Source organism: Castor canadensis, chromosome 5 (genome assembly GCF_047511655.1).
Source record: "Castor canadensis chromosome 5, mCasCan1.hap1v2, whole genome shotgun sequence".
NCBI lineage: Eukaryota > Metazoa > Chordata > Mammalia > Rodentia > Castoridae > Castor > Castor canadensis.
Window position 1 is genome coordinate 170,437,096 of NC_133390.1, and position 26,033 is coordinate 170,463,128.

The 26,033-nt window shown below is 40.2% G+C and overlaps 1 protein-coding gene, 1 non-coding gene and 1 pseudogene across 5 annotated transcripts in view; 1 reads left to right on the forward strand and 2 right to left on the reverse strand.

The window, feature by feature from the left end:
- Stau1 (staufen double-stranded RNA binding protein 1) overlaps positions 1-26,033 on the reverse strand; it is a 56,001-nt gene that overhangs the window by 23,563 nt on the left and 6,405 nt on the right. For 3 of the 4 annotated variants that reach the window (XM_020169938.2, XM_020169936.2, XM_020169937.2), the window contains exons 2-5: positions 23,039-23,108; positions 16,342-16,630; positions 7,834-7,972; positions 6,696-6,861 (exon numbers count right to left, since the gene is read on the reverse strand). In XM_020169938.2, coding sequence (XP_020025527.1) covers positions 6,696-6,861; positions 7,834-7,972; positions 16,342-16,546 — 510 coding nt within the window. In that variant the 5' untranslated portion in view covers positions 16,547-16,630; positions 23,039-23,108. The remainder of the gene's footprint in view (positions 1-6,695; positions 6,862-7,833; positions 7,973-16,341; positions 16,631-23,038; positions 23,109-26,033) is intronic. The other variant, XM_020169940.2, reaches the window with a different exon arrangement.
- LOC141423619 (U6 spliceosomal RNA) lies at positions 19,403-19,506 on the forward strand. Its single transcript, XR_012448461.1, has one exon. It is a non-coding gene; the product is annotated as a U6 spliceosomal RNA (small nuclear RNA).
- Positions 20,801-20,917, reverse strand: LOC141423635 (U6 spliceosomal RNA; annotated as a pseudogene).

Genomic DNA, 26,033 nt, shown 5'->3' on the forward strand with positions numbered 1-26,033 from the left:
CTTGCAGAACATGAAACACAGAGATACCTACTTGCAAGGGAGGTTGTGTTGCTCCTTGGCAAGACTTTATATCATCTGGACAAAATACCGCAAATGGGGAAGCAGTGAATGACTCAAAACAAAGCCACAGGGCTAAGGCAGCTTAAGCGGGTAGAACACCTGCCTAGCAAGTACAAAGCCCTGAGTCCAAACCACAGAACCATCAAAAAAAATAAAAAATCCACAAACACCATTCCCAGAAAGATGAAGAAAGTGGGGGGGGGGCAGGTGGGGATTGGTGAAACTACAGATTAAACTTAGGGTCTCCCACTTTTGCCTGGACCAGCCTCGTATCTCGAGCCTGCTGTCTCTACCTCCCAAGTACATGGGATAACAGGCAAGCGCCACCAAAGTCTGATGGGGCCCTTAGTCTGACCTTTATATCAAATCCATAGTAGATGGCTCAGCATGTAATCTAGGCAATATTTAGAATAGGGAAAATAAATAAAAAACCAAAAAACAATACTCTGAACCACACTCAGCCCTCAGCCCTCAGTATGCCAGGAGAAACAGGCATTGCCATTTATCATCTGGCTCTAATAGACCCTTTTTTTCTTCTATATTTAAAGTCATCTTAGAAATTATTCTGCAGAATAAAAGGAAAATAAAAGCACTTTAATTGGTATTTTAATAAGAATTTCAACTCAATGTTTCTGGTTTGGAAGGCATGTGTAACAGATATACGCAAGGTCGTAACACACAGTGAAGTGCTCGTCGCCTGTGGGACCTTGCCTGGGGCACAGCTTGCTGGATGATGTAGCATTCAACTCTCTCCAAAGGCTCTCACTGCTCAGGACTTGTGATCTTCTGGGGCTTTTGAAATAGATTCATAATTTGTTGAAGACAGAACTGACATCTTCTCTGCTCCATGAATGCAAAATGGTTTCATGTAGATACATAAAATACCACCAGCAGGATCACTCCAGAGACCTTTCATTTCACACTGTCTATTTCCTTCCAATCACCTTTATACTCACACCTCCTTCTGTGTTTACCTGCTTATTCTATGGATGATAAGTATTAAGATGGTCCAGGTTCTTGGCAAAAAACAACTGTGTGATCAAATCCTTCCTACTGAATGACTGAGTAGATGAGAAGTCCATATTTCCTTCACATCTGCCACAAAAATGCAATGGTCACCATTCTTGAGTCTGGGACAAGCTATCTAAGCTACCATCTGAAGACAGTCTGAGACCTCATGTAGCCACTTAGGCTGCCCCCACTGCTGCAGTCTGGAGCACTGCCACCTGTCTTTGCATTCATCTTCCAATTTGTTTTCCTGTCAGTTTTCTTCTCTTTGTCACTACGAACTGGAAAGGAAAAACTCTGAATTCTCATAAAAGGTAAAAAAGGAGACTCACGAGGTAGTGCCTGCAGCCTTTCATGCCTTCTTGAAGATGAGGCACAGCACTGGGCAAGGCCGCAGGCACAGGGAAAGATAATGTCAAGTGTTGACGATGGTTCCATTTACGGTGCCATCCATTCTGGGATGTCACAGTCCTTCTACCGTCTGGTGATTTTTGTTTCATTCAGCATTATTTGAGAATAGATGATGAATATTACTGAAATAATAGGTAGGATGACAAACAGCAAAATGTTTCAAAACAGAAAAATTAAGATCCCTAAGACCCCATCATGTTTGTTTGCTTTGGCAATACTGGGGTTTGAACTTAGGGTCTCAAGCATGTGCTCTATCACTTGAGCCACTCCTCCAGCCCCGTAAGACTCCATTATGTCTTTGTGTGATATTTTAAGGCAAAATGAGTTTTATTCCAGTTTTTGAAATAAGTATGTTTTTTCTCAGCTCTTCTGTAAGACCTCTAGAAAAAGTAAGTCAAGTTGTAGCACTTATTACAGGGCTTGGAAAAGAAGCTTGAGTGAAAATCAAGTCCACTAGATAGTGACAGTGTAAGAGGTAAGGGCTCTAATTTAAGTTTTTATTCTGCTTATATGCATCTTTGTGTCAAGTAAAGACAAGGACTCAAGACCAGGAAGGACTGCATTTGTTTATTCTTACACAAGTAAAATCAGTATCAAAAAACCTTTAGGCTAGGAATGGTGGTTCATTCCTGTAATCCCAGCTACTCAGGAGTTAAGAGATTGGGAGGATTGTCGGTACCAGCCAGCCTGGGCCAAAAAATAAGTTCGCAAGAGCCCATCTCAACCAATACCCTGGACGTGGTACCACATGTACCAATCATCCCAGCCACGTGGGAGGTGTAAATAGGAGAATCATGGTCCAGTCTACCCAGGCCAAAACTGTTAGACTGTATTTGAAAACTAACTAAAAAAAAAAGCAAAAAAGGCTGGGGGTATGGCTCATGTGGTAAGAGCACCTGCCTAGCAAGGCCCTGAGTTCAAACCCCAGTACCACCATAAAAACAAACAAGCCAGGTGCCAGTGGCTCACAACTAATCCTAGCTACTCAGGAAACAGAGATTAGGTTGAAGCCATCCCTGGAAAATAGTTAACGAGACCCTATCTCGAAAACACCTAACACCAAAAAAAGGGTTGGTGGATTACTGACTCATGTCTGTAATCCTAGCTACATGGGAGGCAGAGATCAGATTGCAGTTCGAAGTCAGTTGAGGCAAATAGTTTGCAAGAGACATTACCTTGAAAATACCCAGCACAAAAAAAGGGCAGTTGGCAAATGTAAGGCCCTAAGTTCAAACCCCAATACCACCAAAAAAAAAAAAAAAAAAAAAAAACCACCACTTCAAATGGTACAAGAAAAGTCTTCCCACTACTTCCACCAGAAGCAACTACTAAAAATGTGATACAAACTTCTTCAGAACACAAACTATGCACATCCAATCACCTGCACATACATACTGTTGGCTCTTGTTTATGTGAACAAAAGTGGGTCACAGAATAGTAATACAGTAGTGGCCCGGCATCTTCCCTTACACGCACTGTGTGTACACCCAGAACACTACAGCACCACCGAGGCTAAACAGGTCCACTCATTTAACCACTCCCTTCATAATGGACCCTGGAGCTAGCTCTGGGATTCTTCATTACGACTACTAAATCTGTGACCATCTTGCTCCTCACAACAGCTCAGACAGTAAATAAAAGTCATCCTTTATTAAACCTTAGATTTAAAATATCACAACCCCCACTCAATCCCCAACTTGGGACCTTTGTGCCTGCTACTCCCTCTCTGGAAACATGTGGTCCTGCCCTTCCTGCTCTCAGCTGAGGTGACTCTTCTGGGAGGCTTTCTGGGAACACACCCCCATTGCTCTAGCTGCAGAAAGTTCTTCCTCCATGCGCTCACTGTAGCTTCTGAGGATGCAGGGGCATGTGTCCAATCCCTTGCCTAAGCCCCACTGGGGAGGTCAGTGTGGCTGTTTCAGCCACATGATGCCTGTCTTGGAGGGGCCAGGCACCCCTGCCTCACAGTATCTCTTCTAAAGAACATGAATTGACCTCACACTCAAGTGCTCAGCAGGGTCACCAGCATAACCAGCATGACCTTTAGCACAACAGTTTCCAATGCCGGCAGGCGGAGGAACAGCTGCTCATGCCCCCAGTGGCTGGGGTCTGAAATGGTACCATCTTTCTGGTGGCAACCTGGCTGAACAACTCCATCTCTGGGGTCATGGTTCACAGCAACAATCATGTATACATACAAAGATTTCATGACAACATTCTTTACTATCCATCTGTTAACAGGCAAAACTGCAGACAGCCTAGGCAATCAAGCCCTGTTGAAAAATGAACTGAGATGTTCATACAACAGAACACCTTTTGAATCCTTCAAGAAATTCTAACTAGGTGGCATGATAATGTAGTCAAGAAAAACACTTCAGAGAAAAACATGCATAGTATAGAATCATCCCATTATTATGAAATGGATGGATATATGCATTTACCCAGATAGGTTCTATCATGCACCAAAATGTTTATAGTGGTAAATTTATAAATCATTTAGTTTTCCATTTTTTGAGTTGAAAAATTTTTATAGTTCACATGCATTGCTTTTTAGGGGGGAAAAAAGGTTATCTTTTAAAACTGTCTGTCTGCTCCCAACTATTCACCCACCAGAAGTCCTGGCAAAACGAGGGGCTACACATTAGGTGATTCATGCTTCCAAGAAGTCCCATGCTTTTAACGACTACTCGTTTCTGAAGCACACACAGGCTATGGACAGTTTTTAGCCACTTCTGAAAGGCACTGTTTCTACTTCAAACCATACAGAACTAGAAAGGGACAAAGCAGAGGGAAGCGTAGGGCACCAGCAAATTTAGGCCTTCCTTCTAGCACAGGTCCTTAACAGACGTGACCAGAAAACAGTGTGTCTGCCACAGCCACTGGCCTCCAGCCGCTGCATTAGCTTTTTCTTTCACAGCACATGGCAACCTGTGATGAGTCCCCAGAAGGACTCCCAAGGGGAGCTATGAAGCACTGATAGTACTTAGGAGCCACAGTTCCCAGCACCCTGAGAGCACAGGAACGACAAAAGCAAAAAAGCAAGACCACTAGCCTTGATGCATCAGAATTGTGTGTGTTGGGTTTAGGCATTTTGTGATTTCTGATGCAGACAACCCACACACCAGTGTTCAGCGATCATCTATCAACTGCTGGCTAGAAGTAACTGAGAGATAACTACTCTACTCCATCTGACCCCAATTACATTGGCACTAAAGTCAAGTAAAATGAAAGGTCCCCAAAATAACTCAGATTACACTACCCTTTTGGTGTTTTAACAAATCTCACCAGGGAAAGTGTATCCTTTCAACTTCAATAAATTACACTGCCCAATTTTCTTTACTTTGGTCCTCAGCAGACCCTGGAAACAGGTCATCTTTATTTCTGCACGTGATCGTGCTAGGAAATGTAAAGAGCATCAACAAAAGGAAAGTAAAGTGCTACCATGCAGCAGGCATGAAGCCACAGAGCAGCCCCTGTTCCAGGCTGCCTGGGTGGCAGCTGGACACAATGGACCTCTGGAGACCTTCCCCAGGGTCTACTAGGGTTCCCACCACTCATTATACACTTGTCCCAATATTCTGGCAAGATCATCTTGATTGTTGTAAAATTCTTACCTGGGGAGGAAAAGTCAAATGCTACCAGGGATATTTTCAAGGTGACACTTCTCACTGTCATTAAACAAAATAGTGAAATCATATGAAGTTTTCTCCTTCTAGCCCTTTGGTGACTGAATTTGTAATAAAATTGTCTTACCAAAGATAGTCACTATTTGGTCCCTCATTAGCATGGAGTCACTGATTTATTCCCTAAGAATTATATTCCTATTTAGTCACGAAAAGTGAAGATTCTTTTCTTATCACAGTGGTTTTAAAACAGGGCCACAGGCTAGTGTAGCAGGCAGAAGGACTTGGGTTCAATACTCAACACTGTGAGAGAGGAAAAAAAAAAAAAACAAAACACATGGTCCGAAACTTTCTAACACTCCTCTTTGCTTTAAGTGGGGTTCTCCAAATGGTGAATGTCCTAAAAGCCACTGAATTATACATTAAGATGATTAAAATGGTGATTTTTTTTTTAATAGGGCTTGAACTCAGAGCCTGGTACTTGCTAGGCAGGCACTCTACCACTTGAGTCATGTCTCTAGTTCTTTTTTTGCTTATTTTTCAGGTAGGGTCTTGGGTTTTTGCAGGGGTGGGCCTCAGACTGCAATCCTCCTACCTATGCCTCCTGCATAGCTGACCAGCACACCCAGCTTATTTGTTGACATGGGATCTCACTTAACTTTTTGCCTGGGGTGACCTGGAACCGGGATCTTCCTACTCTTTGCCTCTGAAGAATCTGGAACTACATGTATAAGCCACAGCACTTGGCTATGTAATATGATTTTTTACATCAATGAAAACAGAGTAAAAATTGAGGCTCCCTTTCTCCTTTCTTTGGGCTTTGTGCCTGCTTGACCTATGAAACGTGGCAGAAGCAAGGCTGTGATTTCTGGGCACAGGACTTAAGAAATGGCTTCCATGTCCTATTTTCAGGACTCAGCCACCACACCATAAGTAAGTGTAAGAAGTCCTTGCAGAGGGCCACTAATAGAACTGAGGTCCTTGGGCCAGAGCAAGCTTAGCTCCCAGGTGACAGCCAGTCAGTCATATGAGTGTGTGAGTGAGTGAGCCATTTTGAAAGTGGGTACTCCAGTCCCCGTGAGCCTCTTCTGCCATGGCTATGCAGAGCTAAGACAAGTTACCCCTACCAGCCCTACCTAAGTCACTTGTGAGCAAAATAAATGCCTGGCAATGTTTGAAGCATTACTAAGCTTTGTGATTGTTTGTTATGCAGTAATAGAGAGAGTGGCTGGTCAGAGCAGGTCAGACAATTCTCTAACCTGGTACCACGATCAGTATGTTGTGGAAAGCAAGATCTTTAACACTGAAGAACTCACCCATATGTGTGCTTCACAAGTCAACTGAGTCATAGTCTAACGTGTTCACACCATACTCATGTCATCCAAACGATGCCCACAGTGGGGAAAAAAAAAAGGCATCTGACTTTCTTGCTAACAGATTTAAAAAGGAAAAGGGGGTGAGGGGGTCAAGAAAGCTATGGGGCACAAAATCTTGTAGGCTATCACATTAACATTACGGACAGCCATCAGTGAACCTTCTTAGAAAAAGTGACTGGAGGCGCTGTTTCTCCCTCCCTCTAGGCTGCCCTCTCACCTCCAGCCTTTCAGGTGGGGGCTCACTCTGCAGGATCCTCAAGGCTTTGGCAGCAGCATCATGTTTTGCAGCCTGTCTTGTCTTTCCTTTCCCGTTAAATTGCTGTCCTCCCACAGAAAGTTCAACTTGATAAAGTAAAGGTGGAACTGGAAATGGATAAAAGTACCTAAAAATAAACAAGTTAGGAAATTAGTCTCAGGTTGGTAAATCATCCATATAGGCTCTGGCAAATTCCCAGCGTTTTCTTCTTCATGGCCTAGTCACATTAGCATTTGCTTGCTAAAAATGACTCCTCATCAGTATATCCAGAGGTTTCACAAATCTTTCAACTGGATTATGTATGACTGCAAAGCAATTCACACTTATGCTCCATGAAATTGAATGGCTTACAAATTATGAGAGCTTAATGTATAATGTTAGTCTACACTGACAAAATCTAACATGGATTAGGCTCTGGCGGAGACAGAAACTCAAATTGCTTTACTTTCTCAAGCCCTAGATCTGAATCTGCACATCTCGGCAGCAGGCTGGGAACTGTAATGCTCAAGTCTGTAGAAAGGACCCAATAGCCCACAGCCTAGCAGAGCCTGGTGCTTACATTTCAGAGCTTGTCTTTTTAAATGGCTCCTTCCCTCCCACCAAAAGGAGGCTGAAGAGGAAAGAAGGGAAGTAAGTGAAGATTTCCACTTTGATTGTCAATGTACATACCAATGTCTTATTACTGCCAGCAGGAGGGTTTCAACACCTGGCATTTTCAAGTATCAATTAACATTTTACTGCTCAAAGCTACTTACAAAAGCACACAAGTTCAAAACTACCCAATAAACAATAATCAGAAAATCACAAATGCAGAGAACCATGGTGTCTTAAGAGTTATGTCCAAATGTGACTAAGTTACAAAAAGCAGCTGCCAGGGTGATACTTAGCCAGACTGCTGGGACCCAAGTCACATTGCCCATGAGAAACATGCTCAGGCCCTCTTCAAAGACAGCAGCTAAAAGAACACCAAGATGGTTTGGTTCCCAAAGGCACAATCGACACTTACATCCCACTTGGCAAAGAAGGCCAATATCATTACTTATTCCACAATTATGGCTATGTGTTCACCTGCGTTTTATAAGAACCACAGTCCACATACCTCGGGGGATAAGCACCTCCTCTCACTGTGTAGTTGTAGGTGGACTGCATCCTCGAGTAAGGATCCACAGGCTTATACATCTGTCTTTTTCCCAGTTTCATGCACAGCGCATTTAGCTCAACGGAAGGAGTTACGCTTTCTATAACACAAAATCAACAGAAAAAGTTGTTTCCTTCTGGCATAGGAATGATGATCACTAAAACAAACTATATGCTTTTTATACATGTACATAAAAGGGCTGAGTTCTTTGATGCCAGATGTCAGGCTTTCAACCATGATCCTCCTGAAATCTGCCTCCCAAGTAGCTAAGACAGGTGCCAGGTCAGGAAACCCAAGGATCTTCTGTGATTTTTTGATAGTAACAGTCAACAGCACAAAATATATTGTAAGGGCCATCAGACAGAGTAATAATTTCACCCAAGATGTTATCAGGTAAAGCCACACAATACAGTTGTCATAAATAAGTTCTAATACGTACCAAATTTCATGATTAAAAAAATCCCATGTGACTGTTCAAATTATTATTATTTGAGAACACTTAACCAAAACAACTTTGGTTGTCCTGATTTACTGTGTTACTAGCTTATACTTGGAATTATATTTGAACACACCATTTATTGACCAATATATTTATTATTAAACACTAAGAATACAAAGCTTGCTAAGCCTGACAGATATAATTTCTGTTCTTGAGGTGTTGAAAGAATATAAAACCCATTCTAAGAACTACAATACAGTGGGGTGTCCATCGTGGGAAAGGGTAAAATCAGGAGGAAGAGGCAAGCAGATGAGGTCCAGGATAATATCCATACACCTCCGTTCTCAACATTATAGGTTTGACCTGCAGTTGTACTTGTCAGGAAATGAATTCTATTTTCATATACAACAGGAACTGGTAGTTACCACTGAATTGTCAACTTTAGAAAATAGACACCAGGGCTGGGGAGTGGCACAAGTAGTAGAGGGTCTGCCCAATAAGCACAAAGCCCTAAGTTCAAACCCAATAACCACCAAAAGAAAAACAAGGACACTATTCATTTCCTAATTTGTTCTTTCAGTTCATCCAACTCATAAGCCTTCATTTAAAAAGAAAAGTAGTCTGGAAACATTAGTGTCAGTGCACAACCATACTTAAAAACATCTTTGCTGGACATGGGTGGTACATGCCTGTAATCCCAGTACTCAGGAAGATGAGACAGGACAATCAGTAGTTTGAGGCAGACTGGATATCTTGACTCATCATCAAAAAAACAAAACAAAAACAAAACAAAAAAACAAAAAAAACCCCACCACCTTCATCTCAAACACAGAACAACGCTGGCAATGGCAAACTTCAATTTAAATGCACACAGTATACCTGGGCACCAGTGGCTGACACCTGTAATCCTAACTACTCAAGAGGCAGAGATCAGGAGGATGGCGATTCAAAGTCAGCCCAGACAAATAGTTTTCGAGACCCTATCTCAAAGAAACCCTTCACAAAACAGGACTGGGGTAGTGACTCAAATGCCTGCCTAGCAAGCATGAGGCCCTGAGTTCAAATCCTAGCATCTGGGATTTGTGCAACCAGCAGGTTACACGAGTTATGAGTGTTCCATCTTCACATTAGCATTTTGTTTTCCCCTTATTCCTATGGTTGCATTTTAAGTACAACCTGAATCATTTTAAGAGCAGTTCTGATCCAGAGGACGTATGTGTATGAGAGTATGAATTTGAAGAAAGAATATCACAAAGAAATCAAAGGCAAGAGAACCATCTGACCAAAATCTTCTGGATTTATCCCTGTCTACGTCGTCTTGGGATGACTTCGTGCATGTGAGAGGGCTGCTCAAAGAGCCATGCCAACCACAGCCTTCAGGGTCCCTGCTTCTCAACCCTTTACCAGACACTTATCTTGAATCTTACTCTCCCTTCTTGGGGCACTTGTTTAAAGCACTATGACCTACTAGCACGTATATAGGTAGTTTATGTTTTTTCTCATTCTTTTTAACTGACAACCAGCACTTCTGAACAACAGATTAAAATCAATGTTGCCACACTGACTTGACAAGGTTCTACCTAAAACGTATGTTCTTGATAATCTGTACAAGGCGAAAAGGTGTCTTTTCACTATGCTTTTCTGAAATCTTAGAAATCATTTGAGGACAGCCCCCTTCCCATGACCCCTGCTACAGATCAGCAGGAGTCACAGGACTGGGAACCACTGCTTTAGCAAGGTTGGAGACTCCTAACTAAAATGAGTATTTGCCATTAGTAGTGTGGCATCTGTGCTTTCAAAAGCCTACAAGTCCTTAACAACTGTTCAGATCATACTCTAGACACACTTTTGAAAGGAACCTGTCTTGGCCCACTCCTATACCTGGATTCCTTCCTTCACTAAGAAAAGAGCAAGCAATGAGTTTAGGAATTTTGTTCCTTCCAAAGCTTTGACAGTAGCAATATTGAGCTCTTTCACAACTAGTTCCTGCAGCTCTCCATATTACCCATATTAACCTCCAAGGGTGAGCTGTGCTGTAAACACCTCCAAATGAGAAATGTGAACAATTCAAGAAACCTGAAGTTAACTGTGATGTGTCACTTGGACCTTGGACACATTTTATGGTCATGGTTTAAAAAGGTCATGTCATCAATGTCATCATCTTAATAATTCATTCCCCCCCCCCTTTTTTTTTTTTTTTGGCAGCACTAAGGTTTGAACTCAAAGCCTCACTCTTGCTAGGCAGGTACTCTTACCACTTGAGCCCCTCTACCAGCCCTTCCTTTTCCTTTTTAAAAATTTTTTTATGTATTGGTGGGGCACCAGTGGCTCACACTTGTAATTCTAGCTACTTGGGAGGCAGCGATCAGGAGCATTGTGGTTCAAGGCCAGCATGGGCAAATAGTTCAAGAGACCCTATCTTAAAAATACCCAACATTGATACTAGGCACTCCATGAAAAAATTGTACTTTGAAAGATGGGAGCAAGTACAAAGGCTGTTTTCTTATATACTAAAATAAACTATGCAGTTATTTGGAAGACATCCAAATATAAATTGTCTTCTGATTACTTCTCATGGAAGAGATTTAGACAAGGCGGCTGATTTAGACACATAGAAGTATCTCATACAAATCAAGACAAGGTAATATGTTGAGGACTCTTGTCAGAAAACACAATCTCATTAGGACAAAAACAAAACCATTTAGGAATGCCAAGCAGGTTTTAAAATGCTGTTTTCTCCTTTTCTACGACTGTAGCACTCAGATGCTGATCTCCACTTTCAAGAAGATCAGACCCACAGCAAGTGAAGATCTAAAACTACTTCTGAATTCAACTCTAAGGAAGCATCCAAAACAACTAACTTTGTCCTTAACACATGCTGTGGAAGATGAGCCTTTCTTCCTACATAAAGTCAACTCAATTAGGTTACATTAATCCTCACTATTGATCCATATTCTGTCAAAAACTTCTGACCCATCTTCACAAAGTGATTCTTTAACTCCGTCAAGCATCTGAAGGACTAGGAAGCCCAGGAGAGCAAACACCCAGATTCCATCCCTAGAACTGTGACCATAAAGCAGGAGGAAAATCTGGCCCTTGTGTTTTTAACAAGCCCCCAAAACAATTCTAATGCATTCCAAAGTACTACTTTGGAACTCAGTGAAATTAATCAGAGCTGTTATTTTTCTGATTTTATCACAGGCTAATATTTAAATTCATTTATAAATGTTCAGAAAAACACTGGTTTAAATATGCTAGGTCATTTAAATTTGGTGCCTAAGAATTCAGGGTAATTTGTCTTCTCAGCTTTTGTTGTTTTGTTTTATAGTTCTTAACCTCAGCATTCCCTCAGTATACAGCTTCTACTAACAAAGAAGATTTTAAGAATCGTTCATCACCCTTAAAACATTAAGGGCCTCCTATGTTCAGTAGTTCACAAGATTACTGACTTAAGTATCAAATAGCATGAATCCTCACTGGCCTGAGAAGTCAAGGGGCAGACACCCACATTGCAGTGCCATCCATCCATTGGTCATTCTGGTGATGGATCGCTCCATGGAAAGAAGCCAAGGGAAAATGCTTAAAAAGAAAAGGCGTCAATCTCATGAACAATCTTGCCTTTCTCCAGGACTTTCTACATCCAGTGTGTTGCCACTTGGCTGCATTCTGTGTTGCTGGCAAGGTTATAATCTTGGTTTTACTAGAAAATTTACTCAAGAGCTGGGCACCACTGGCTCATGCCTATAATCCTAGCTACTCAAGAGGCAGAGATCAGGAGGATGATGGTTCAAAGCCAGCCTCAGCCAAAAAGTTTTCAAGACCCTATCTCAAAAAAACCCATCACATAGGTACCAATGGGAAGGGGGTGGGCACAAGAAAAAGGGGAATGAGGGAATATATGGTGAATGTATTTTATGTCCATATATGAAAACAGAAGAGTGAAACCTGTTGGAATTGTTCCAAGAAGAGCGGGAGAGGAGAAGAGGGAGAACATGGAGGGGGTAAATCCAACTAAAATACAAGCACATATGTAAATATCAATGTATTCCCCTGTATGACTATTGCATGCTAATAAAATTAGTAAAAAGAAAAAACCCATTACAAAAAAAGGGCTGGCAGGGTGGCTCAAGTGGTAAGAGAACCTACCTAGCAAGCATGAGGCCCTGAGTTCAAACCCCAGTGCCACCAAAAAATAACAAAAAAAAAAATATACCAGGCTTAGTATGGTAGGCCCACAGTCAGCACTCAGGAAGTGGAGCCAGGAGGATTGTAAGTTCAAGTCCAACCTGAGCTATGTACTGAGATCTTGTTTCCAAAAATAAAAACAAAAACAAAATCAAAACAACAAAAAACAGAAACAACAACCACAAAAAAAATAACCTAAGGAGCTGGAGGAGTGGCTCAAGTGTTAGAGCACTTGCCTAGCAAGTGTGAGGCCTTGTGTTCAAACCCCAGCACCACCAAAATAAAAAATAAATAAATAACTAGTAGTTGCCCAGGAGAAGCCTGTCCTCTTTGAACAACTTGTTGGTAAAAAGAAAAAAACACAGTTGTGGGTGAATGCACAGCCAAACTGCCTAAATTGCTAAATGTTCAAGTTCAGAAAGTGCATATTGTAGGGGCTGGTGGAGTGGCTCAAGTGGTAGAGTGCCTGCCTAACAAGCATTCAAAACCCAGTACTGTCAAAAAAAAAAAAAAAAAAAGTGCATATTCCAAAAAACTTTTTTTAAATAGTTAATAAAAGGAATCTCAAAGTTTCTTGTAAACACAACAATTACAGAAAATGACTGACTGATGACTGATAGTCCTTCAAATACAAAGAAACATTCTGAAGATGACATTTTCAGGTACTCAGGGGAGTGGGGCTGTGCTGGCTCTCTTAAACACGTGATACTTAGTGAGCTGCATGCTCAAGCACTTACCGTGTGCCAGGCACTGCAGCATATATGGCCCTCTGATTCACTCTCAATAGACCTGTTTGTTAGCTATTATCCCCATTTTACAGAGGAGGAAAATGAGGTTCAAAAAAGTACTCTCTGCTCAAGGTCACAGAGCTAGTAAGAAGCTGGGATTCCAACTCAGACCTGTCTGGCTCCAAAGACAATTCACCTAACCATGCTAGGTGGTGCTCAGTGTTACTTTTAGTCAAATGAAAGAAACATGTGACTTCATTCAAGGCTTGAGGCTTCCATGTGAAGCAAAATGAGATAAGTATCTCATTCTTAATACATTATCTTTGATGCAAGACTTGTATCAGAAACAGATGGCCTTATCTCTCATACTGTATCATCTTGTACCATTTCCAAAAGAGGTAAAGCCAGATATGAAAAAATTAAGGGCCAAAGATACACATTAGCAGATCCCAAACAAGTTTAAAAGACTAAACTTGATAACAATTAGCAAAATTTCAAATAATAATCCTTCATTCTCTAAGACAAAAGAATAACAAAAATGAGTGCAATTCATTATGCTTCCTTGGAGGGGAATTTCTACCTTGCATCATCAAACCTTTAACCTAGACTGCTAACAAATGGCAAAACTGCCTTCCCATATCCTCCTCTCCCTGTCCAGTCCACATGCAGACAAGCTGGAAAGGAGGCAGAGGAACGCTGCAAACAGAAGGCTCATGGGAAATCAACCACAGTGCTTGGGAATTGTCTCTATTTAGAATCTTAAACAATCACACACTATTTTAAGTTTTAAAGCCAAATACTCCAATATTTTCTTTGGCCTATTCTGAAAAAAATTTAAAAAAAAAAAAAAACTCTTTAAAAACATGTACTTTTGTATCTCTTGATCTTAGCAGTTTGAAAATATGTGTTTTGAACCACAGTACCACTTTCAACAGTAGGAAAAAAAACAGAAAACCTTCCTGGTGGGTTACAATACATAGGTAGAATGGGAAATATTTTACTTCATAGTTAGCCATGCAAAAGCTCACACTCAGAGCTAACTCATTCACAAGATGCACTGGGGCACCATGTTAGAGGGATTTGGGAAATAATGTCAGACCACAAAACCTACTACTAGCAGTACATACGACTGCTCTTCTCCCAGGAACATAAAAACTGAAGCGCTAAGGATTTCAGCATCAGTACCATCTTGTACATGCTGGGAACACACCTAAAGAAGACACAAGTAGGGTCTTTTCTGAACCAACTGACCAGGTAACCTAAGAAATGGTGTCTTCCAAAGAGTCAGGAGAACAACTAACCCAGGGCAAATGAGCAAGATTTGGAATCTGCTGAATCATTGCTATTCCAACCAATCAAGGCAATCAAAGGAGGTCTTCTGAGCAGACACACTGGTTATTACTATGACAGCTGTCAGCTGCAGTCTATTGGTGTTTCACTAAATCCAACATACTAGTACCACACCAAAACTTGGCCATTTTCCACAGAGCTAGCTTCTCTTTCCTAGGGCATTCCTAATTCTTTCTCCAAAGGCTGCTGATCTATTCTGACAATTATGTTAAATAAAATACAATGGCCACAATGGGAAAGAGTTTACAAAGTCAGTAGGACGTGGATACAAGAACATATTAGAAGAAAAAGCAAAAAATCTGGAGGACTGAATTAGTCTGTGCCATTTCCTTTCAACACAGCCCCACACGGCAGGATGATGATAGCTCTTGCCTGTAATCCAAGCTACTCAGGAAACAGAGATCAGGAGGATCATGGTTCCACACCAGTCCAGGAAAATAGTTTGCAAGACTGTATCTCAAAAATAACCAACACAAAAAAGGGCTGACAGAGTACCTCAAGTGGTACACTGCCTATCACTCATGAGGGCCTGAGTTCAAACCCCAGTACCACCAAAAAAAAAAAAAAAGACAGACAGACAGCCCCACGTTGAAAAATGGCAAAACAGGAGATGATGATAAGACAAGAATGCTATTTGTTAAGTAGTTTGAGGAATTCTGGAGGCAGCTGAGAGCAGGAGAAGCAACCCCATAAGAACAGATTTACCATAAAGGAAATGAGAGGACAAAGGAAGAAACGCACAGGATGCTGTCAGGCACAGGCAGGGCTGAAAAGAGTCTGTTATAAGGTGACTGGTGTGGAGACACCAAGTTGACATCTAATTTACATTATGTCTTGCCACTATGAGGAGGAGCAGAACATCATGTTTAGGCTTTTCCTCTAAGCGTTTCAAGTCTTTTCTAATCAATAACTATCTCTAGTTCATTTTTAATTTCCTAAAAATAATCAAATTTGAATGCTTCTAAATATATTCCATTTTTTAAAAATCTCTGCTTCTTGGGTTGGGTTGGTGGCACACACCTGTCTAACTTCTCCAGAGGTGGGGGTAGGAGGACTGCGGTTAAAGGATGGCCTGGACAAAAGTTAGTGAGACCTCATCTGAAAAGCAAACTAAAAGGCAAAAGGACTGTGAGCATGCTCTAATGGTAGAGTGTTTGGACAGGCCCTGAGTTCAATTTCACTGTCATCAAAAAAATCTCTGCTTCTATATTCAATTTCTGAGTGGCTCTCCCTATAATTTCTGAACTAGCTCTGGAATGGCCCAGATTTCAAACTTACTTGTTCAAACCAAAAATTAGCAAATGACAGTGACTCTTGCCTTCTAGTAAACCTGACTGTCCCCCTTGTTTGGAATATAATCTTGTAAACATACAGAAAGAAGGCATACACATACAAGAGTTCTTTGTCGGTTCTGGGAAATATTTTCAAAAACAGAATTTTCCCAGAGAACAATGACTGTCCAAAGTGCCATTTATTCTTCAATTCTTTCTGTCAGCCACCATTTTCTAACAGATGAGGCTTTACAGTTTGACCAGTCATCAACTCTTTTTCTTACATCTCCAAATGCTCTGTCTACTGAGGCCTCCGTCCCCTACATACATCCAAGGTTCTCTATCTGGGACACAGAACATGGGTGATAAGATAGATAAAACCTTCTACTCCTTGAAAGTAAATGTGAGAGCTCAATGCCTCTGGCAACCTACTTGTCAGATCAGGAAACAGGCTGAGAAAACACGGGAAAGAGAAGACGTGGATTCACAGGCTTACCTGCAGCTGCACTGGAGGATGTAACAGATGCAGAGGGCAAAGCAGAGTTTTGGATAGGTCTACCTGCATGTTCAGAGGGCAGAGAGCTAGCAGTAGAAGGGATACTCATCAGAGGCTGTGAGAGAAGAGACTGGTTCTTGTTCAGTATTTGACTCCCTGAGAGAGTAGCAGATGGGTTCTGAACTTGCACTTGAACTTGAGACATGGTCACTCTCAACAAAAGTGAACAACTGCAGGTAAACAGCTTTCAGTGCAGGTTAATTCAGTGCTATGAAGTCTAAAGTTCTACCTAAAAGTTGTAAGGAAAAGAAAATTAAAAAGGTAAATTATAGAGGAGATACATTAATTGCTGATATTCAGCCAAAATTGGTGTTGCCTACTCAGTTATGAAAATAGTTCCATTAAGCACGTAGCTATGTTGATACATTAAAATATATTTCTTCTAGCTGGACACTGGTGGTTCATGCCTGTAATCTTAGCGTCTTGGTATGCTGAGATCGGGAGCATCCTGGTTCAAGGCCAGATTGGGAAAATAGTTTGAAAGACTCCATCTCCAAAATAACCACAGCAAAATGAACTGGAGATGTGGCTCAAGTGGTAGAGTGCCTGCTTTACAAGTGCAAAGCCCTGAGTTCAAACCCCAATCCCACCAAAAGAAAAAGAAAAAGAAAGAAATGTTTCTTCTTCATACATAGTAAGTTTCCTGGCCTTGTAGCTTTCCTGTAGTGTGTGTTAGAATGAATTGGAATGACTGCATCTCTGCATGTTCACTTTTCAGAGTATCAGTAGGGCATCATATGTATCATGGAATATTAGGAATTGCAAACTACAGCTGACATCCAGAGTGAAAATTTAAAAGTATGGAGAGGTTTTCCATAGTACATGGAATATGATAAAGGTCTCTGGTCACAAAATCATGAAAACTGAAGGTAAAGTGGACTAGTAACACCACTAACAGGCCAATGTAAACACTGCTTCCACTTAAAGTCATAGGCTCGGAAGTACCTGTAAAGCTTTTCCTTCATTTGACTGAAGGGAGGATTTTCACTTTTGATGTTTCATTTTCCTTATGATGATAAAAGATCTACTGTTTGCCTAAGAGGTTATTTCCGGGGGTCTCATTTAATTACAGATCCTTCACCAGAAAAGTGTTGCACTCACGGCAAGGCTCCTGATCCTGAGGAGTTAAGTGAATAGCAAACTTCCCTAGTCCTGAGATTGTTACAAGTAGGAGTGGAGAGAATGAAGAGCCCTGCAGACTGCAGACGGACAGCATGCTGCTGTGCTGGGCACGGGACGCTCTGGAGATTGTTTACCTCATTTGTAAGTTAAAAGAGCTGAAAAGGCAGTATTTCTAAATTCACTGAAATTTCTTCACAAGCCAAAAATAGGGACAGTTCTCATTTTCATCGCCATCCTTCAAAATGCTGAAAATGTTTTAAGCAAATCAAAAGTACGTAAAAATAACCAGTAGCAACAAACACTAGAAATGACAGGTCTCTCAGGAAAAAGCCAACCAAGCAGAATACAGCATACCAACTAATTAGAAGTTCTATTGCAGAGGAACTGTCCTGTCGTGTCTGTTTTTTGTAAAGTCTCATAATGATTTTTAAAGTCAGACTCCTACAAAGAAATGACTGACCAGAGTAAGTAATTTACTTGAGGAGTCCTAGCACATTCTCTCATTCTATGGAGCAAAAAGACTGCAAACCCCAAAAGAAACTCACTACAACATGACTTGGGGGGTGAAGAAACAGTTACCTCAGTCATCAGAGTCCCCAGCAGTACAGTTGTTCTTTGCTTACTTCTGAGGTCAGAATAAAATAACGGAGGAGGCCCGTTGAAGATATAGAGGTAATGGTCTTAGCAGACAAGTTGCCAGTGTCAAGAAACAAGTCCAGAACTGTTCAGAAGTCAGCTAAGCCCTTGTTTTGTTTCTTCTTTGAGCTGCCAAAGTGAGAAATAGTTCTCTCTTTCCCTCACTCACTCCTTCTCCCTTTCCCACTCTTTCTAGACTCTGCCTTGAGAGCATTATTTACCAAGAGCAACAAATTACTTCACAACTCACAACTTCACAATCCCAATGAGAGGTCACAAGTAATAAGCCAAAGTGAAGGTCTGCTCCAGTGTCCACTCCATCCCAGGATGAGCAACCCAACTCTGCACAGGATGACTGAGTCTAAGACTCGGAATGAAGACCTAAGTTTAGAAAGGGAGGGGCCCAGAGGGATCCTTTTTGACTAAGGCTGCTAAAGTAGGCTCATAGGCAGCATTTGCAGTTACAATCATAAGTACTATGTTTTCTAAGACTGCCCCCAAAATGTTAACCTCAAGGACACCTGAAGGAGCTGTCTTTGTAACAACTGGTTGAAACAAGTAGTCAGATATTGCAAATTAAAAAAAAATGTGCAAACCTCCCAAATAAGACTGTACTTTATCATCTTTAAATTTCCAACATAAGCAATACCAAAATTCACCAAGCAGGAGGCAGGGCCTAGCCCCACAAAAAGAGAGAAAGAAAAACAAAACATTTGCCAATGTTTCAGTCACTTGCTAATTTAGCCTCCTGAATGTCTTACAGAAACCTCAAAAGAGAATAGAAAGCAAATGTTCTCAGGAGAGGGCAATTGTTTCCCCAGGGGATACCTGCAATGTCTAGAGACTTTTTTTTTGTTGTCACAACCTCTGTGGACTTGGGGATAAGGTCATAAATATTTAGTGGGTAGAAGAGCCAGGGATGACAAACAGATATCATAGCTGTGAATGGGGAAAATATTTTGTTTACTCACATGATTCAAACAATAAATCAAGTTCTTCACTACTGATATTTATAAAGTTCACAGCAGCCTTTGGGGGAACCATACAATTTGGAACTACTGCTTCCAAGTATAAATTCTGAACCTCTTACTTGAAGATTTGAACCTGTTTTCCTGAAGAGTAAATCCTTAAGTCCAACCTCAGTCTTTCCCTTTAAACTTGTCCTTAAGGATCAGTTAAATCTGGGATTCACTTGAAATCAAACTGTTTTGTTAGAGTTTTCTTAAAGAACAACAAATACTGTGTTCCCTTTGCAGTACATGTAACTTGAACTGGAACAATACAGGGAAGATTAGCATGGCCCTGCACAAGGATGACATGCAAATTCATAAATCATTCCATATTAGGGAAAAAAACAATAATAGTTTATGCACAATGAAATAAGGCTGAAGTCTGAAACACAAAGATTCTTTAGTTCTTGATGGAAACACCTCTGATTATGAAGCCTGTGCTGTCATTGCCCTTCCTCCCGTGCAGATCTGGGCCTTTATTCTCCTAGGGTTTGCCTTTTGAAGGACTCAGATAACATGCTCCTCTTCCTCTCAACCCTACCATTTATGGAGCACACTAAGAGGGATGAAGCAATGGAGTTGTAGGTGCTTCTTTTAAAAGATTCCTTAATTCCAAATCCCCAGAGTCCTAATATCAGCTTGGTGATATAAAAATCTTCTCATTAAAAAGAGTCTCGCCAGGCATAGCGGCAAACTCCTGCAATCCCTGGAGGATCCCAAGTTTGAGATCAGCCGGGGCTACATGAGGAAACTGTCTCAAAAAAATGGTCACATTGGTTGGCAACTCTCACTTAAAAGTATCAGGTACTTTCTATGGGTTATAGAAAGACACATAAACCCAATAAAAGCACTTTTTGAAATTACAGATGATGTGCTAAAAGTGGTCAGGCACAAAATTCATATTCCTTACTTAGCAGTAAATCCACCACAAGACCACCACATTGAGCACAAAGTAAGTAATTTAGTACACAATTTCCTTTTAGAAATAGTGTATAGAACTATCTGCAATAGTGCTCAAGTCTTATTGACTTTCAACTGACAGATTGTAAAATCTTTATAGCATAAAACAACTACTATTAAACTTTTTTTTTTTTGGCAGTACTGGGGTTTGAACTCAGGGCCTTAAGCTTTCCAAGCAGGTGCTCTAACACTTGAGCCACTACCCAAACCCTAATAACCAATTTTTAAATCCGAATTAATTCCTGACTTATAATGTAGTATTTATACTTTTGTATAATCCAATACATCATTCACCTTTAAAAGAAGTGATATTTCCAAGTAAGATAAAAAAAGGAACAAATGAAAGAAGTGATTGCAATTCTGGACAAACTTCCTTTTTGGAGATGAACATAAACATTTCACTAAATAGCTCCCCTTGCAAGTCCTTCTGTAAGTCTCATGTAATGTGAGTCACACTACAAAGGAGCACTCTGTTCCTCACCATAATAAACATTACAATATCAACTGCAAGTTTAGCCTATGTTAATTTACTATTCAGCAAAAAAATATTAAGCATCTACTACATGTGAACCCATAAATAGCAAATTGTACAGTCCCCATGTAATCCTGGAAAGAATCTATCTGTTGATGTTTTTTTCTTAAACAAAGAAATATTTTCTTAACAGCAACACAAAAATATGGGGCGCTTCACAAGTTTGCATGTCATCCTTGTGCAGGGACCATACTAACCTTCTCTGGATTGTTGCGGAAGCAAGCACTATTTGTTAAACTTTTTGTCAAAGAAACAAGAAGAGATCTTTCAACAACCAATCAAAAACCTATTAACCTGATCTTTTTATTTAGTTTTTGGGAGTCTCCACTTCCAGAGAAACATGGTCACTTTTCCTACAACATAAAGTCCTTTTTCAAACCTTTGAAATACAAGGACTCCCCCAAGAGGTACTTCTAAGATCCTTTTTGACATTTTTCTACTCTCAATGAGGCTATATTTTCTGTGAGTAAACCCAATTCCCACCATTATTCAATCCTTCCCCTGCCTGCCCAACACCTGGAGCCAGGAAAGCCACAAGGACAGAAGCATGCAAACCACTATGATCCTACATAATCATTTCCAAAATAGCTGAATTTAAGGTCAATGTTGAGCAAATAATGGTCAATAGCAGGCCCACAAATATATATAATCACACAGTAACAAAATGTTCTTTAAAAGAAATATGACCAAACTACTTAAAAAAAAAAAAAACACAAAGAAAAGACCACGCTCAAGAGAAAGAAAAACAAAGGCAAATTAGGTCTGAGGCACTATAGTCACTTGCAAGACAATAAAATTCACCAAAATAATGCCTGGAAACAACTCAGACTGCTCAAGATCTTTGCATTCAGTACAAATGAATGAATGTGGCCTATCTCACACTTGGTCCAATGCCAAGCAGGCAATGAAGGATTTTCTTTCCACACAACAACAACTATTGGGTGGTCTGCCTAAAGAAACACTTTCTAAAAGAGAACTCATTAATTTTTTACCCTAGAAAAACCATCACATCATACAAAAGTGAAGAAGAATTTACCTCGACAGCCTAACCAGTCACAAAGCTACCCCTCCCTCAGAGACGGTCTTAAAAATAATTAAAGAACAAACATTATTTTTGTAAATTTTTTTTAAATCTAAACTTATAAAAACATGAGAAAATGCTTTCAAGTAACCAAATGAGCATCTACACTCACAGCCTGGTGGCAGAGTGAAGGAGCTGCCTGTGCTGCATATTCTTGACTAAGAAGGGGCTCAGTCAAATATCATAGCTCACTGGCTTTTCCTTTCAGAAAAAGAAAGCTGTCGACTGTAACCCTGTGCCATCTACATAGAAATATGACTACAATGACCATCATCTTCACCAAAACAGACCAACGCCAAGACTCAGGTTCTCAGAAACTAGCCTTGCTGCTACACAGCAACCAACCATGTCCAATCAAAGCAAACTTCTCAGCGTGGCTTTCAGTTCTACTCTCAGCTCAGCCAGTAACTGTAGGTGCAACTCTTGGCAATCCTCTTCCCTGTGCCTCAGTTTCCCCAAAGCACTTTCTAATAGGATATTTGACAAAGCCTCATTTGTAGCAATCAGCGCCAACATACTAAAGGAATCCTGAAGTCTGATAATGAATTCTTTGAAAAGAAAGGCATTATACAAATTCAGGGTGATGCGTAAACCCATTCACTGAGCTTTACACAATTCCTCTAACTCCTTATGCTTCAGTTTCCTCTTTCCCCAAAAAAAGTGAGTTACCCTACCCACTAAATACTGTCTCAGAGAGACGGCATGGAAATGTGCTTCGGCTACTGGAGGCAAAGTGCTACCAAACACAAAGCAGTGTTAGTGTGCAGTTTGTTCTGCAGTTCCCAGGCAAGACTAAAATCCTCGATGCACTTACGACACTCTTTTTTTTTTCTTTTGGCCTGAATGATCACAAGCTGCCAGGGGTAAACAGAGCTTGATTTATAACCCTATCTCTCAGCAGAAAACAATGTTGCATTAGTTCCACAAGTTTGACAACCAAGTTTAACATAAACAATCTGAGAAATCAAAGGCTTTTAAAAAGAAAGCAAACTACAAACGCTCTTGTGATGAAGGTGCTTATTGTGCAAGCTACTCGGCAGTGGTTGGTTTTCACATCCGCACATTTAAAATACATGGTGGTGCTGGCAAGAGGGTTTTACAATTGCCAACAACTTTTCCCACTTTTACTTTCTAATTAAATCAAGAATAAAAAAGAAATTCAAACTTCATAAAATTTCTTGTTTTTCTAGTATTACAATCACAAGTAAAAATCATTTTCCATACAAGTCAACGAAGAATTCAAAAGTATTCACAATTATAAACAGGCCTGAAATTATAAAGTCAAATTATGTGTACCTGAAAGAGGGTACTCCAGCAACAATGCTGTTTTCGCCCAGTTCTGAGAGATTTCGTGGTTAGGAGACTCCTGGAAAATAAGACACAGTAATTTACTCAGGTAGATAGTTTTTCCTGAAAATGAAGATACATATTGCTCAAGTAAGAGGGGAACCTAAAACCTGTAAGCAGGGAAAGTTGTGAAAGCATGAAGTCATGGCCTGAAGCAGCAAACCTTAGACTCCACAAAAGATACCACACCACCCGGGAACTGGGTGAAGAGTACTTCACAGGGATGGACTGAGACACAAGAGAGCCTTCCTTCTCTAGTCTCAGCTACTTCCTGATGACAGACCGGTGGTTCATCATTTTTTTTTAAGAACCAGACTTCATATACTGCCTAATCACAGCCTGATTTTCAACCTTGTGAGATTCCCCCAGCATACAATTACAGGCTAACTATCTTATTCATAAATGCCCCTGCCATATACTTATGATATAAATCCAGAAAGTGTTCTGTACATAGTGTTATGTTAAATTGCAAAATATGAGAAAAAGCACATTATTTCTGGCAAATCCAAATCATAACCATTTATAACTAGATTTGAGATGACAGAATTTAGTTTTTTAAATTTTCAACCTCTTACCTCAACTTATGTAGTGGCCCCCCACTTTTAAAGGTGGTCGGTAACAAACAATTTCTTTCCTTGGAGTGTTTTTTTTGCATTTATACCTCATGAAACATTCTTGATCATCCCTGTTTCTCATTGCTACTACAGTGTAACAGACAGTAAAAGATTGCCACTTACTATCTAAATAACCTCAAATAAAATCATGCGGGGCGCCTACAGCTCACACCTATAATCCTAGCTTCTTGGGAGGCAGAGATCAAGAGAATCACAGTTGGAGGTCGGACCAGGCAAATAGTTCAAGAGACCCCCCCCATTTCCAAAACAACCAGAGAAAAATGAATTGGAGGAGTGGCTCAAGTGGTACACTGCCTGCCTTGCAAGTGCAAAACCCTGAATTCAAACCCCAGGACCACAAAAAAAAAAGGCACACAAGAATGCAAGAGAACAAATTAAACTCATAGCCTTTATTCACTTTATTCCGCTAACACCTATTATTTGTAGGCATGCTCTATTCTAGACACTGAGGAGAGGTGTATACAATTAAAATGCTGTCCTCATGAAATTTGCCTAGAAACAACCTTGAACCCAATACAAAATTTTTAAACAAATAATTCACAATGGCACTTTAATTAGTAACAAATCACTTATAACTCTCATTACCTCCTAGCTGAAAGACTCTAACAAATAAACTGTGCCGCCCTTGCTATGAACTGCTGATTTAGAACGACACAAGCAGCCAGCACACAGGTGATAGCTCTGGTGGAGAACTCTTGAGCAAGTTACAGCCAAAGACTTCAGTCTTTTAGTATGTGAAATGAGGTTACCACCACCAATTTCACGTTGAATGAAACAGTAATCATGTGGTTCCTGGGTGGATTAGCAGGTAATGTAGGTGAAATGCTTATAAATTGTGATATACCACATTAAAACTAGCTGTTAAACACTACTTTATTGGGATACACTATAAACTAATAATATAAAAAAGTTACTGATGAAATACATTCAAAGAAAAAAATGCCAAAATTTAGAAGGACTTCATGCAAAAACAGTAATTTTTGTTTGTTTGTACTGAGGAATACATTGTGACATTTACATATGCGCTTACAATATATCTTAATTAGATTTGCCCCCTACCCCATGTTCTCCCTCATCCCCTTCCCCACTTCTTAAAACAATTTCAACAGGTTTCATTGTTCTATTTTCACACATGAATACAAAATACATCCATCATACTCACTCCTTCACCCTCTCGTTTTGCACTTCCTCTCCCAATGGTACCCACCAATTGGCAAAGGACCTGTTTTACATTCCTGTCCTTCATTTAGTGTTATTTATTTTATTCTTTTTATGTTTAGTACTTAAATTCTCAACTAACAGAAATTACTACCTAAAAGTAGTCTTAAGTTAAGCCTTACAGACTGTAAAGATTATGCTACAAAAGCCAAAAGCAAACTTATTTACCTAAGTCTGTGTGACTGTCACCTAGGGGAAGGGTCAGGTAGTCTCAGTGGGCAGCGTGGTTAAACTGTGCAACAAAGAACTAAGATTTCAAGTAGAATCAGACGTAATGCATATAAATTACCCTCTACTGGACAGAGGACTGCCTAGCATTCTGCATAAAGTCACAGTGGCATCAGCAGACAATGGTCCTATTTATATCAGGTGGAATCTGCAAAAGTAGAAAATCCATGCCTCAATTTTAATCTGTATGAAAAATGGACTTGAAGAAAGCAAAGGTGTGAGAGGATCAGACAAGACCTAGCGAGGTCACAAAGCTCAGTCATGAGCAAAGCCACATACTAACAATTTAAGCAGCATTATCTGCTTACTTCATTCTTAGAAAAGAGCCATTTCCAACACCTTTTCATGATTAATGAGACACACTTATATCATTACAGACTACACAGTCACCTCGACTGCACACAAATCCAGAGGCAGATCTAATTTAATTGATCCAACCTTTTAAGATAAGCCATAAGGGACGACTGTCTGAGTGGAGAATGAGAGGCTTTTGGTTCAGGAGATCATAGATTCAAAGAAAGTAAAACAGAAATTGTTCAGGAAGCAGTTCAATATTAAACAGAAAGTTACATTAAATACGCCAACATCATTAACCAGGAATTGGATCTTAGAAACAGCTGGGAAGGAAAGATAGCAGCAAGCACCTACCCTTAAAAGTTAATTGGGATTCCATCCTCCCTAGTACCACAAAACAAAAACAAAAACAGCACAAAACAAACCTTCGAAAGTTAATTGTACGCTTAGTAAATTCTTTTCCAATAAAGCAGGGTATAATAATTCAAAAGAAACTAATTTTCTTAGCAACAACCTTGACTATAGTTAATAAATCATTTTTAACAAACTTTAGTGACAGGTTATAGCAA